Raw genomic sequence first — 13,070 nt, forward strand, 5'->3', positions numbered from 1 at the left:
ATTTCTCAAACTCCCTGTAACATATAGATGTTCTTATGGTCTTCCATCGTTGTCTCCATCCGGTTCGCTTTGCTTCCATTCGCTTTCGTTCTCCTTCGCCTACACACGGGTCGCCTTTTTCCAAGTGTATATATGTAAGCCAAGTCGTACCCCTCAGACGGGAGGGACATGGCTCCGCTCACCGAGTGAAGGCCAGTCAAGTTGTACCCCTAAGACGGGAGGGACATGGCTGGCGGCACCCGGTTAACACCGGCTGCCCTAGTGTCCTAACCCGCAGAGGCGTCGCCGGACTGACCGGTTTTTATTTGGTCAGTCCGCGCACACCTCTTGCGCGCAAATCCACATACAATGCCACTCCTAGTGATATAACGTAACGTAATCAAAAGAAAGGGCTTTTTACTGTGTACTTTGGCTGAACGCACAGGTTTTTGCCCTCTTGGATAGGCACCAGGTTTTTTTCTAGTTAGGACTTTTCCTGGCAAAAGTTCACCCCACAACAACAGCACACACACCAAACAACAGCACACAAATCAGCAGCAAGTCTCAGCAGCAAGTTCTATGTAAGTAACCAAATTTATCGGTCTCGCCTATCAGGCACCTTTCGGCCTTCCCTTTGCTTTGCTCCCCACCGGACGCCACATGAGCCGGTTTAACGTAGTCTTTTGCCTTTGTCTTAGTTCTTGGGCCGGAATTAAATAGCCGGCATTAACGTAACGTAAACGGAAGACCTGGCCAATTGCCAGCTAGTAACTTTCGTCCTCCCCCGGCTATAGCCTCATGGCTTGCCGGGAGGACCAAAAAAAGTAGCACTGACATGCATTCATGCTAAACTTGTATTTATCTTCTGAACCAGTTGCCAGCTTCCGGAACCAGTTGACCTTAATAGACACTGAAGAAGCTCACAAACAGTCTTGCGATATAAACGTTTATATTATAACGACTTACGTCTTACAGTCTCCAACGAACCTAAAACACACTAATGCTGTTTCCATTACTGCTAACATGAATGAAACAAAGAAAATGCAACAGTAAAAGATAATAGACCTTATCGAAGACAATATCATTCATTGGTTTTTGAATGATGGAAACGGCAAGCAGTTCACCCAACTGAATATCGAAGTACCCGATTTCACGAAGGACAGCCCTCGTCTCACTGCGTGGTCTCTTGGGTCTCTAGCCATGTGAAATCGTTTTTTTTTTTTCTACCAAACTGATAATAGCCCGAAGACTACGTCGTCCACTCCAGAAGTTTTGAGACTGCCCTCGTAAAAGCCCTATTAACAGTGCTAGATTCTCGTCGTTTTCATATGTCCTTACCACAGTTGTCATAAGCGTACTTGCGTAATTTTGTTTTTCTACGTTGCAAGAGACTGCTAGGGCATCACCCTGAACACGGCAAGTCGCACGCGCCTTGTCACAGCGGCCAGTGTACAGCATGGTCAGGCTGTTAATGTGAGGACAACTTTGAGGGTCGCTAGGCAATAAAGTTTTGTGATTAGCCTGATAAAAATACCCCCAGAAACATTGAAAATTGACTCTTCAGTGACTTGAGACGAAAGCTGGATGTATTTTTAACGATCCAGACACCAAGAGACAAAGTGTTCAATGAAAGAACACTGACTCCCCCAGACCCAAGAAAGCCAGACAGAGCAGGTCCACTAGGAAGCTCATAATAATCCCGTACTTCGACAAAAAGGCATTATATTCATTAGCTGTGGGTCCCGTGCACGGGACAAAGAATGATTCCTGAAAGTTCTGAGGGAGTTGAGAAAGAAGTTCGCCGCAACAGGCCAGAACTCTTCAAATTTGGCCAGAGGCACCTGCACCAGGACAACACACCCACCCACAAGTCAATTATGGTGACGAGCTAACTAACACATATGGGCATCAAAACTGTCCCTCATCCTCCCCACAGTCCAGATCTGGCCATCTGTGGCTTCTGGATGGTCCCCAGACTGAGCGAGAAGTTCAGCGGACGCCGGTTGGAGGATGTGGAGGAGATGAATGAGGCTGTGACAGAGGCCCTGGGCACCTTCACTTTGAAGGACTAGCAGCGGGTCTTCAGGAAGTGACCGGAGCGCTACAAGTGTATTGAACTGGGGATGTCTCATTTCGATAGTCACTGGAGTTTCATGCTTTTCTGAAACAACTAACGGTCTCTACTGAAAAAGTATCAAAACTTTTGGAGTGTACCTCGTATGTTCTCAGTCGATCGGAAATCTTAGCACAGGCGTGCGATGCTGCACTTTTTTATGAGATTTATCATTTAGCGAATTATCTGCCCTGTGTGGTAACAAAAGGCAAGTGTTTGTCTTGTGGCCCAATACAACCGTTTGTCGATTGCCGCCAAGTTGGATAAAAAATGCACAATGATGAGCCCGAGCCCCGAGTTATGGAGCCTCGCGCGTCTAGGTGTTACGATCTCCAAGTGATCGATAACATAGCCTTTGTTTCATTCTCGGTTTTGTTGAAAAACAATACCTACCCCGCGCTGAGACGAGTTCCGTGCCTACGCAGCTGACTCACATTCACTCTACATCAGTGCTCTGCATATAGGTTCCGCTGGAAGGAGCGTAGCTTCTTGAAGCCAATGGCTAAAGTTTTAGATGAAAATAAGGTGACTTATTTTTTATATTAGAATCGGTTCAAACAACTATCAGGTTATAAAAGGTCATGAAAATGACAGGACAATCAGTACCAATATGATGTATGTTTCTATTGCTATGCTACTACAATGGTAAAAGGCAAAGTGTTGCGGTGCACGATTCAACACAGTCACACAAGGCACTGTTCGCAACTTTTCACCACATATATTACACATTTCTAATAAACGTCACTTTTCGCTAAACTAGCGCCAAAACACAACACTGACTGTGAACACTGTCCAAATAACCTCGGCGCTCAAATCAAACATTGTCTCAATCAGTAACCCTTAGCCCTCGCCCGACATGTACCGCTCGGGCAAGTGGTAGGTAACTACAGTAACACTCGGCATATGAGGCTGCCAGGCCGGCCAGACGACTAGTCTTTAACCCGGCAGGCGGTGGGCCTACCAGCCACCTTCCGCGCGGTGGGGGGGGGCACTTTTTTGCCCCCCCCCCCGTATCTCCGAAACTACTGGACGGATCCGGAAAATTCAAACGGCGTTCGATAGCCCTGTCAAATTTGTCGAGGGAAACCAAATTTCATTGACCTCGGGGTCACCGATGACGTCACAGGTCAGGTCAAAGATAAAATGTTTCACCGTTCACGGGGCTTCTAGGGAAAGCGCTATAACACCGAGTAAAATGCATTTTGTCGAAAATCAGCGATAAGGCGTCAGTTGTCTAGTACATATGTTGCTATTAGAGGTCACTGGTCATACCAGGTCAGGTCACAGGTCAGGTCACCAAAGGTCACCAAGGGTCACCACATGAGCCCAACTTTACTAAGGTTATGCGATGCATGTTTTATGGCCAGTTTTTCATTTCCAACTCAATGGTGTTGGTTATAAGACCATCAGGTACGGTTTAGGTCACTTTCTGGTGGAGGTCAGGTCAAGGTCAGGTCAAAAAAGGTCAAATTTCAAAGTTGATATTTTTGCATAAAATGGGTATCGATTCGATGCAGCTCGTCACGGGGAGTCTAATGGTGGTCTTTGTTTTGCGCTACGAGGTCTAGAATTGCTAAAAATTGAGTTTGAAAATTTGACAACATCGATTTTGAACAGTTTTTTTCGCTATAACTTGGCCAAAAAAAGAGGTATCGATCTCAAATTTGGTATGTAGGTAGAAGGCGGTAGGGGCTATCACATATATTCCGGTTTTTTTCGAAATTCAAAAAACTTTTTGGATTTTTTGGCTATTATATTCAAAAAATCTATTTTTTGATTTTTGGGGGTCAAAATCCAAAAAATTCGAAAAACCGAAATAGCAGTTTTGTAGCCCTTTTGATTCTACACCTTTTATGTCTGAAACATTTTTCTATATCTCTAAAGCTGTAGGCCTGACAGCTCTTCCCGCGAAACCTTTTTTTGGGTCGAAAATGGCAAAAATGACGTCACTCTGACGTCATTAGCGGCCAACCTATCATAGCCTTTGGAAAATTTTTGGTCACCATGTGCGCTAGCTGCTCCCGGGAGGGTACCGAAAGTTTGGTGACGATCGGCGCAGCGGTTCTCGAGATATATCGAAAAAACTAAAGGGGGGCAAAAAAATGCCCCCCCCCCCCCCACCGCCTGGAAGGTTAAGCCCTCCTGGCGCGCTAGTGCTCTGAGCTCTGGTCACCCAGCATTCTGGGCGCACTAGTCGTGTAGTCCTCTGATCACGCTAGTCCTCTGGTTTTTGTGATGGCACTAGTCCTCGACGTTGATGGGCTGCGCCGACTCGTCCTCGGCCGAGGGCTGGGTGGAGTCGACCACCGGCGTCTCTTCGGCTGCCCGCTCGGCGGCCTGCCGCGAGTTGCGCCACTTCATACGCCGGTTCTGGAACCACACCTTCACCTGTGGAACCAACAGATACAGTCCATGTTCAGCTAAAATAACGCCACCAGGAGCCTCTCTCCCCATTTTCGCCACCCCCGGTGTCCTTAGAACGCCAAAAAGATCAATGAAGTGGCTATATCGGCAGATCTCCTGTTAAACAGATACCCAAGCATCCCATTCAACCCACTGAGCCCCGCCCCCAGTATAAAACACCCCTCGGTATGCGCGTCACGGCTGATGTGGAACGAACTGGGGCCATAAGTCGTGCCGATGACCGGCCTGTCGGGGCGCGGCTCCGACAGCGCCCACGTGACCCGTATCACGCTGGGGACACTGAGTGTGGACACGGAGCGCCCGGCTCTGGAGGCGGGTACGGATCAGTACTCCGAGGAGCCGTGACCGACACGCGCTACATTGTAACAGGATAAATGTGTGCGGTTAGGCTGACTACAAACACATTCGAAATGAAATGAATCAGCTCGCTGGTACTCTAATCCCAAATATGACGTCTACATTGGCATTCAATTTTATCCCATGCATTGTATGTGTAGGTATGTACTGTATCGGTACTGGTTTGTAAGGTCGGGCATGAACACCATCATTAGTAATGACGCCCGCTAAGCGCGTTCCACGTGTCCCGCTGTCGGTCACGGGGTCTGAGCGCGCCCCTGGCTGGTCAGCAGGGGTCGGTCGGCCGCCACGGCAGTCTCTCGCGCTAATTGGCTGTGACGCAGCCCCGCGGGAGACCTGAGTTACGAGCACATCCGTCATCGGAGAGGGATGAGAACCAACGGCCGGAGAATGCCAACCGAGGGTGGCTGGGTCATGTGGCGGGTTCCCCATGGGACGGTCACCATGATACTGGACCGGCACCACCACACTATAGTCGGTCGCCGCCACTGGACGGTCAACACACTCGACGGTCACCAATCACCAACGCTGGACCTGTCACCACAATGGACACTGAACAGTGGACAGTCATGAACATACTGGCTGGCCACCACTTCACTGCACGGTCACTATCACATTGGACGGTCACCACTCGCTGCTCACTGGACGGACGTCGTGCTCCGTATCTTGGAGCTCACCTGATAAGTCGGTGTGTCGGAGTTACCAAATGGGAGCTACCGATGGGGGTTACCAAATCTCAACTTTCGTTTGACGGGCTGCAGGCCGTCATGTCGACGTTGACGGGCCCGACACCGGCAGACTGACATGTGTGAACTGCGTTTTAGCTGTATGTCAGAGTCGGTCTCACCTGTGACTCGGTGAGAGTCAGAGTCGGTCTCACCTGTGACTCGGTGAGAGTCGGAATCGGTCTCACCTGCGAGTCGGTGAGGCCGAGCGTCTCTGCCAGTTTCCTGCGCTCCGGTTTGGTGATATAGCGCTGCACGGTGAACCGCTTTTCCAGCCCCTTCCGCTGGAGGTTGGTGAACACGGCCCGTGTCCAGGTGCGTTTGCGGCGCGCGCCCAGCCGCCGGCCAGCCACCAGCGAGGAGGGGTACCGACAGTCTGTGACGGAGACCAGGGGGGGAGGGGTACCGGCAGTCTGTGACAGAGACAAGGCAGGGTACTGTTCAACAGATAATGTAGAATAACGAACCCTGGCGAGCGGATATGTGAACCTCTTCACAGACCAGGAAATATTGCGCTGTTTTAACGGTCTCGGTGCCAAGAATCTAACAAAGTCTTTTTCTGACCGGAATCACTTTAATTTGACCTTAGGTCAACGTTCAATTTACCTCTTAACCCTATTCCTGGCGGGGGCCTTTAAGGCCCCCCTTCAGGTTTTTCTTGTGCCATTGCCAAACGCCGCAAGACTGAAAGCTCATACTCGGTGACTTTTTCTAAACATTCATTGTGCACATTTTGACAAAAAAAAAGTTGCCGGGTCAGGTCAGGTCAGGTCACCAGAGGCGGTTTGGTGACCCCACCTCAGAAAAGTTTGCAATCACGCCAGAGCTAGAGTTTTTGACCGATCAATTTCTTCTCTTCAGGTTTTAGTTAGGGTACCAGTATGTGCAATTTGTATATCTCAGAAATTTAATATCTGTGACCTGAGGTCAGGCCATCAGACTCGTGACCTTTACATTGCAAGCCTATGGAAAAATATTGAAACGTCTCCTGCTTCGTGTAAACGAGTCCAAACCACCCAATTCTTTGAGTATTATGGAAGATAACCACATCCTCTCCCCATCCCAGTATGCCTATCGCCCATCCCACTCCACCGAAGATGCCATACTCGACATTGTCGAATGGGCGGCTCGCAGGGTCGATGACGGTGACGTCGTGGCGGTAACGTCAATCGACCTGAGCAAGGCATTCGACAGTGTCGATCACTCGGTGCTTCTGAACAAGCTCGAGTGGTATGGCATCTCATCCCGCTGGTTCAGCAGCTACCTCTCCGGCCGTTCCCAACTTGTCCGCTCCTCGACGGCACTCCCACTCTCCCACGGCGTCCCCCAGGGGTCCATCGTGGGTCCCATCCTCTTCCTCACCTTCGTCAACGACCTAACCTGTTTCCTCCCTCATGGCCGCCTCATATCCTACGCGGACGACACCCAAATCCTGGACTCAGCACCCTCCAATCCCACTGACATCCAAGTGCTGAAGTCCCGGGCCGAGGAGAACATCCAGCACCTCCAGCACTGGTTCAGCTTGAATAGTTTGAAAATGAATGGGGAGAAGACCTGTTTCACCCTTTTCGGCACGCAAAATTCAGTTGATAGAGTTGAAGACTTCGCCATTAACGTAAATGATGTAACTATACGGCCAACAAAACATATCAAAGTGCTGGGCGTTCTCCTCGACCAAACCCTGAGCTGGGAGCCACACATATCCTCCATCATCCGCCGGTGCAACGCAATCCTCATATCATTATTCAAAATTCGTCATCACCTCTCCCCAGACATCCTTAAAATCCTTGTCCAAACCCATGTCTTCCCCCACCTCCAGTACTGCTCGTCAGTCTGGGGTGGTGCCTCCAAATCCCGCCTGGACCGACTGCAGAAGGTCATACATTTTGCCGCACGACTGGTCTCTGGTCTCCGTAAATTTGACCGCATCACCCCCGCTCTCGGCGCGCTCGGCTGGCCCAACATTGGGGAAGTGATCGCGCGCAGGGACGCAGTGAATGTGCATCGCGCCCTGTATGCCGCTGGTGCCCCTGACTCGCTACGGGCAATGTTTCGCCCACGAGCCGTCGTCTCAGAGAGGGCCACGCGTGCCACCGCTGCGGGCTCGGCGGTGATCGACTTGCCCCGAGTCCGCCTGGCGGTGGCTCGGCGGCAGTTCCCGTACAGAGCCGCGGCGGCTTGGAACGGGCTGCCGCGAGAGGTGACAGGGACCGCCTCCAGGGCACAGCTGATGCGGTTCTTCCGATAGAGATATGTCGCCACCTGAGTGTTTTTTTAGTACCATTGTACATTTTGTGTGTCTTTTACTATGATGATTTTTGTGACTTAGGTACTCTCATATTGCTTGTATTGACTGGGCCGTAATAGCCACCTGTGGATCAGCCCTAATAAACGAATTACGAATTACGAATTACGAAGATTATCTTATCGCTGATGATCCTGGTGCCGCTAATTGACAGGGGCACCGGCAAATGTCATCTGAGGTCATGTGACGTCATAAATCGTTTTTCTGTCAATAAATCACGACATGATGGTGCTAAAGACTTGAAAGTGGTACCAAACTGCTCGCCTGGTCAAGGCGCGTCGTTTGGTATGCAGCATGACCATACCCCACAACCTCATTGATAAATGACCTGACCTTGACCTCAGGTCAAATTTCAGATTGACCTGTGAAGGTCATCACATACTTATTTCGCATCGCCTCGGCGAGAGCAACAAAAAATGTATTGGTTTTATATCTCTATGTTTCTTAGTTTAAAAGTTATATAGGTAACTAATCCCAAAACATTTTATCGTTGATGACCTCTGGTGACCTCAATATTGACCTGACCTGAAAATGTTTTATGTAAAAGTTGTAGATCTTTAAGCGACCTATCAAACGCCGTTTGCCGTTTGTCGCTGAGATGTGTAGTTTTTGAGATCTGAAGGGGGGCCGAATCGCCCCCATCCCCCCCGCCAGTTTCTTGTCCCGGCGGAGCCCGCCAGGAATAGGTTTAAACCAATGCTTATAAGTGATAAATTAACTTCACACAGTTGTGAAAATTAAACCGGCAGTAACTACCAAAATTGTTATGCTGCGATCATTTTAGCTTAAATAAGCCATTTTTAAAAAGTGGACCTGTAAGTTGGTCTGACCTGAGCCGTGATCGGTTGATCTGAGACATGATCATTTGAAGAAAACCAATAAGTCTGGTGACGGGTTTACTCGATTCCGTTGCAATCAGTCTCCTCAATGGGCCGAACTCTGGGCACTGTGTCATTCCAGTGGGGTCACAGATAATCGCGCGTCCTGCCTTTCACACAGAAGTGCACGTACCGGCCGCCTGGATCAGGTGATGGCACGTGACCGGCCACGGATCGGGGCAGGTAGTGCACAGTCGCGGCGCCGGCTCGGCCGGCCGGCTCCCCAGCTGCAGGTAGGGCAGCAGCGGCGGCGGCGGCGCGCACAGTGGATACAGGGCAGGTCGGAGCGGCGGCAGCAGGGGGCCGGCAGCGTGCAGCGGCGAGCGGCCACCTCCGGGCAGCGGCGACCGGAGCCCGCCGGGCAGCGGCAGCAGCGGACCAGTCGGCGGCGGCCACCGCTCCGCAGAACCGCCGCTCGTGGTCGAGTCGGCATCTGCTGGGGAGAACGAGCCGAGTCACTATACATAGAAGGGACAATCGAGCTGAGAGCCCAGGTTAAATAGCACAGGTCGGACCCACCAACTCACCAACTCACAGCCTCGTTGATGCCCGATGCTGACAACCGTGCCTATAAGTGTGCCCCGTGGTGAAGTACTCCAATACAAGATCAGGTAATTTCCCAATTTGTTTGACGATGCAACGAAACTAATAAGGGATAATTCCCCAGAATTATGGTTGGTATGGATAAAGATATAGGTACACCGCACGCTCTAGAAGCATGCCTCGGTACCGATGCTGCTTGAAAATACATCGGTTGAACAAACATTTTGAAAGTAATATTGTAAAATCATAGATATCCATTGTACGTACAGTCTGTCTTAAAAGTACCGCGCAAAGTGACGGTGGATCCATCAAGCCTGACCGAGGAAGGGCCTGCTATAATTTGAAAGTCACCGAACCAATTGACTTGGGGAATGGACGAGGATGTTCATTGCTTCGGTGACTCAAATCTAGCAGTCCTTCATCGGTCAGGCTTGATGGATCCACCGTCACTTTGCGCGGTACTTTTAAGACAGACTGTACCTAATTGGCTAAGATGGAAGGTATAAAAATCCAGAGCTGACAATGGGTAGGGTTACAATGCAAGTTAGCGATAAGCGTGCACGTTTCGTGACGCACAGCACACTCTTGCAATCCAATTACGTCACAAATTCACTAGTCATCAGTCACCCGCCGATGAGGTTCTTCTGAGTAACGACCGGCCTCCCGTGCTGCGCCCTCCCCTCCCCTCCCCGCGCCCCCCGCTGAGACAGCAGTGGACGTCAGCAGGTGTCTCTCACCCCGTTCCACCGGCTCTCGGAGTCTCATGAGAACCCGCCGGCTCCCGGTCCCCGGGGAGCCGCCGACCGGTAACCCTAGCCGGCGGCAGGCGCAGCGCCGCAGGTCGACGACAGCTCTGTCATCCCGCAGCGGCCCGGCGCCTGCGGGACTCACAGGCGCTGACACTCCGAGAGGAGCTGTTGTGCCGAGCTGTTGGCGAACACGTCTCTGAGGACGTCCCCGTCCCCGGCTCCACTGGCTCCGGCCCCGGGCTGCATCCAGGCCGCCGTGCCCGTGCCCGGGTCTGGTCTGGGAGAGCGCTTCGGATAGGTGTTTACTGATTTCTGTATTTCAGGTATCCAACATTGAAGAGTTGCTTCGCTTGTTAATACTCGCCGGACCTGCAGTGGTGGTCTGAGCTGGTGCGGGACGCAGGCCGTTCAGCCGGCGCGGCGCCGCCCCGTCAGCTGGGCTCGGTCATCGTATAGGGTAGGGTGGGGTAATTTGAACATGTGGGGCAATTTGAACATAGTGTGAATAACACAAAACTACGGAAAATCCATAAGTGGCATGACAATAAGACCAATGAGAGAAATTATCGTAACTGAAAGGGCTATCATATGAACGGTGTTTTAAGTTTCAGGGAATGAAGATGTTGACGCACGGTGTAAAAAATCAATTTCGCAAGGATAAATGCCTAACAACACGTCATTGCAACTTCACTGCAGCGCAAAATCTTGCATTGCTAGCGCCTAATATGCAACGGCTGTTGTTGTACAATGACCTAATCAGTGCCTTCAATCCAAGAAATTTGCCCTTGAAACCTGTTTTTAAAAATGGCATAATAACTTTTAGCGTGGGGTAATTTGAACATAGTGTGAGAAATGAAAATTTCATTGAAGACAGGGATAGCTCCGAAAAAAAACAACGCTCCCAGTTTTTTTTTTTTTTGCCAATATTTTCGACCCAAAGCACTAGCAGGTAAGTGATGCCAGTTTTGGAAAATTTACGTCTAATATCCGTCTAATGTCCGGCATTTTCGTTGATTTTCCGTCCAAAAATGTTAAAGTCAACTATTTGTCCAAAAATGTCTGAAAATTATGCAGCTATCAACACTCATAACCGTCATTTTTATTGCTTATCATGTAATTTTACCAGCCGAAAAGTGTTCGTTATATTGAGAGCTCAACAACCTTTCCATTCGCCAATCAATGCTACGCACGATTACTTGATAAAAATGCTAAGTGTGGCAGGCCATCGTCCAATGTTGTCCTACTATGACTTTGTGCATTCAATTCCGAATTGGACATTATAAAGAATCGGAACTCCGAATGTCCAGGTTCCGATTGGCACCACTCTAACTGATGAAGTAAGGTTTGGTAGAGTTTTTATCGAACGGAGATGATAGACGTTCTGTTAACCCGCGCATGACTGGGGGGGGGGGGGCTCTACAGAGCCCCCTCTCCCATTTTTCAGCAATATCTTCTAAACCGTTTGACGGATCAACACGAAACTTGCGGTACCTTCAAAGGCATCAATTTGACACCTTGTGTTAAAATTTCAACTTTTTAGCTACTATAGTTTGACCGGAAATGACGTCAGAGTGACGTCATGTCGGCCGATTTTCATGCAAAATACTGAATTACGGCAAACGCTCTCAAGAGCTCAGTTTTAAAGGTAGATCCATTTTCTTTGCATGAGTGGACTACAAATACACGTAGCTATCAAACTGCTATCTCGAATTTTCGATATTTTGAAAATTTTGAAAAATATGTATTTACAATTACAAAAAAAAATATTTTTTTTTATTTTTTCAAAAAGTTTTTGACTTTTCGCAAAAAACCGGAATATATGTGATAGAACACACACTGATGAACTACATTTGCAAGTTTTAGCCCAATATCTTCAAAAATAGCCAAGTTATTCGCATTATTGTCAAAATTTTACAATTTTATGTTTTTTCAAATCCATTTTTCAGTACGTTTTTGACGTCTTACAGCAATATAAATGGCACTATCGTGTTCCTGAGCTCAAACTGCATCTGATAGGCACCTTTTTTGTTGAAAAATTTCATTTTCAAAATTTGACCTTTTCTGACCTGAAAGTGACCTGACCTCCGGTAAATTCAGCTGACAATGACCTCAAATGACACAGACGACACTATTTTCGAAATCTACGAGTAAAATGGACCATAAAACATGCGTCACGTGACCGATACATGATATACAATTTTCGTGACCTAGGATGACCTGGCCTTGACCTTAAAAATTCGAAGTTAAAGTTCGGTACCCTCAGGGTATCTAAGGCATCCGTCAAGGAGTGCGTGAACCAAAAATGAGCCTGATCGGACCGGCCGTCCGGTGGTCAGAGCCTAAATTGTGAACTAGCAAAAATGTCGATAATTTTTACTTTGACCTGACCTGTGACGTCATCGGTGACCTCGAGGTCAATGAAAATAGGTTTCGCTCGACAGTTTTTCCAGGGCTATCAGACGCCGTTTGAATTTTGACGATCGGCCCAGTAGTTTCGGAGATAGGAGGGGGGGGGGGCTCTGGAGAGCCCCCCCCCCCCCAGTCACTCGCGTTATGGAAAATACCCCAGTCATGCGCGGGTTAATTGAAGAGAGGCGACCGGTGTGTCAACTGACCGGTGTGCAGCGTGCAGATATTGATACTCTGTAACTGTTATTTTTGTTGTTGTGTTGATTTTTCAAATGAAGGTATGTTTAGAAATGATCTGCCTATTCGTTTTTGGGTCAAACAACATCGGTGCTGGTGAGACTATCGTTTTTATGGCAGGTAAAGGCAGTATGTTCAAATTACCCCACGGTGGGGCAATTTGCACACACCGTGACTTGGTGAAGAAGTGATGCTATGCTATTCAAGGTATGCTCGGCTCGTCCAAAAATGAGGCTTGCATGGTAAAAGCAAGTGACACATGCGCTATGCTGAAACAGTTTTTCTTCATCCAGGGATGAGCTGGAATTTGGTACAACGGAGAACACGTAAAAATATGTTCAAATTACCCCA

At 49.0% G+C, this 13,070-nt stretch overlaps 1 protein-coding gene across 1 annotated transcript; it reads right to left on the reverse strand.

Annotated features, from left to right (window-relative positions):
- Positions 1–4,228: 4,228 nt before the first annotated feature.
- LOC122373010 (H2.0-like homeobox protein) lies at positions 4,229–9,005 on the reverse strand (the record flags this gene model as incomplete). Its single annotated transcript, XM_043350724.1, has 3 exons — positions 4,229–4,480; positions 5,787–5,974; positions 8,915–9,005. Coding segments are annotated over 3 exons (426 nt in total), but the record flags the coding sequence as incomplete, so codon positions are not given.
- Between the last annotated feature and the right edge of the window lie 4,065 nt (positions 9,006–13,070).

This window comes from Amphibalanus amphitrite, unplaced genomic scaffold (assembly GCF_019059575.1).
Source record: "Amphibalanus amphitrite isolate SeventyFive unplaced genomic scaffold, NRLGWU_Aamphi_draft 000037F_arrow, whole genome shotgun sequence".
Lineage (NCBI taxonomy): Eukaryota > Metazoa > Arthropoda > Thecostraca > Balanomorpha > Balanidae > Amphibalanus > Amphibalanus amphitrite.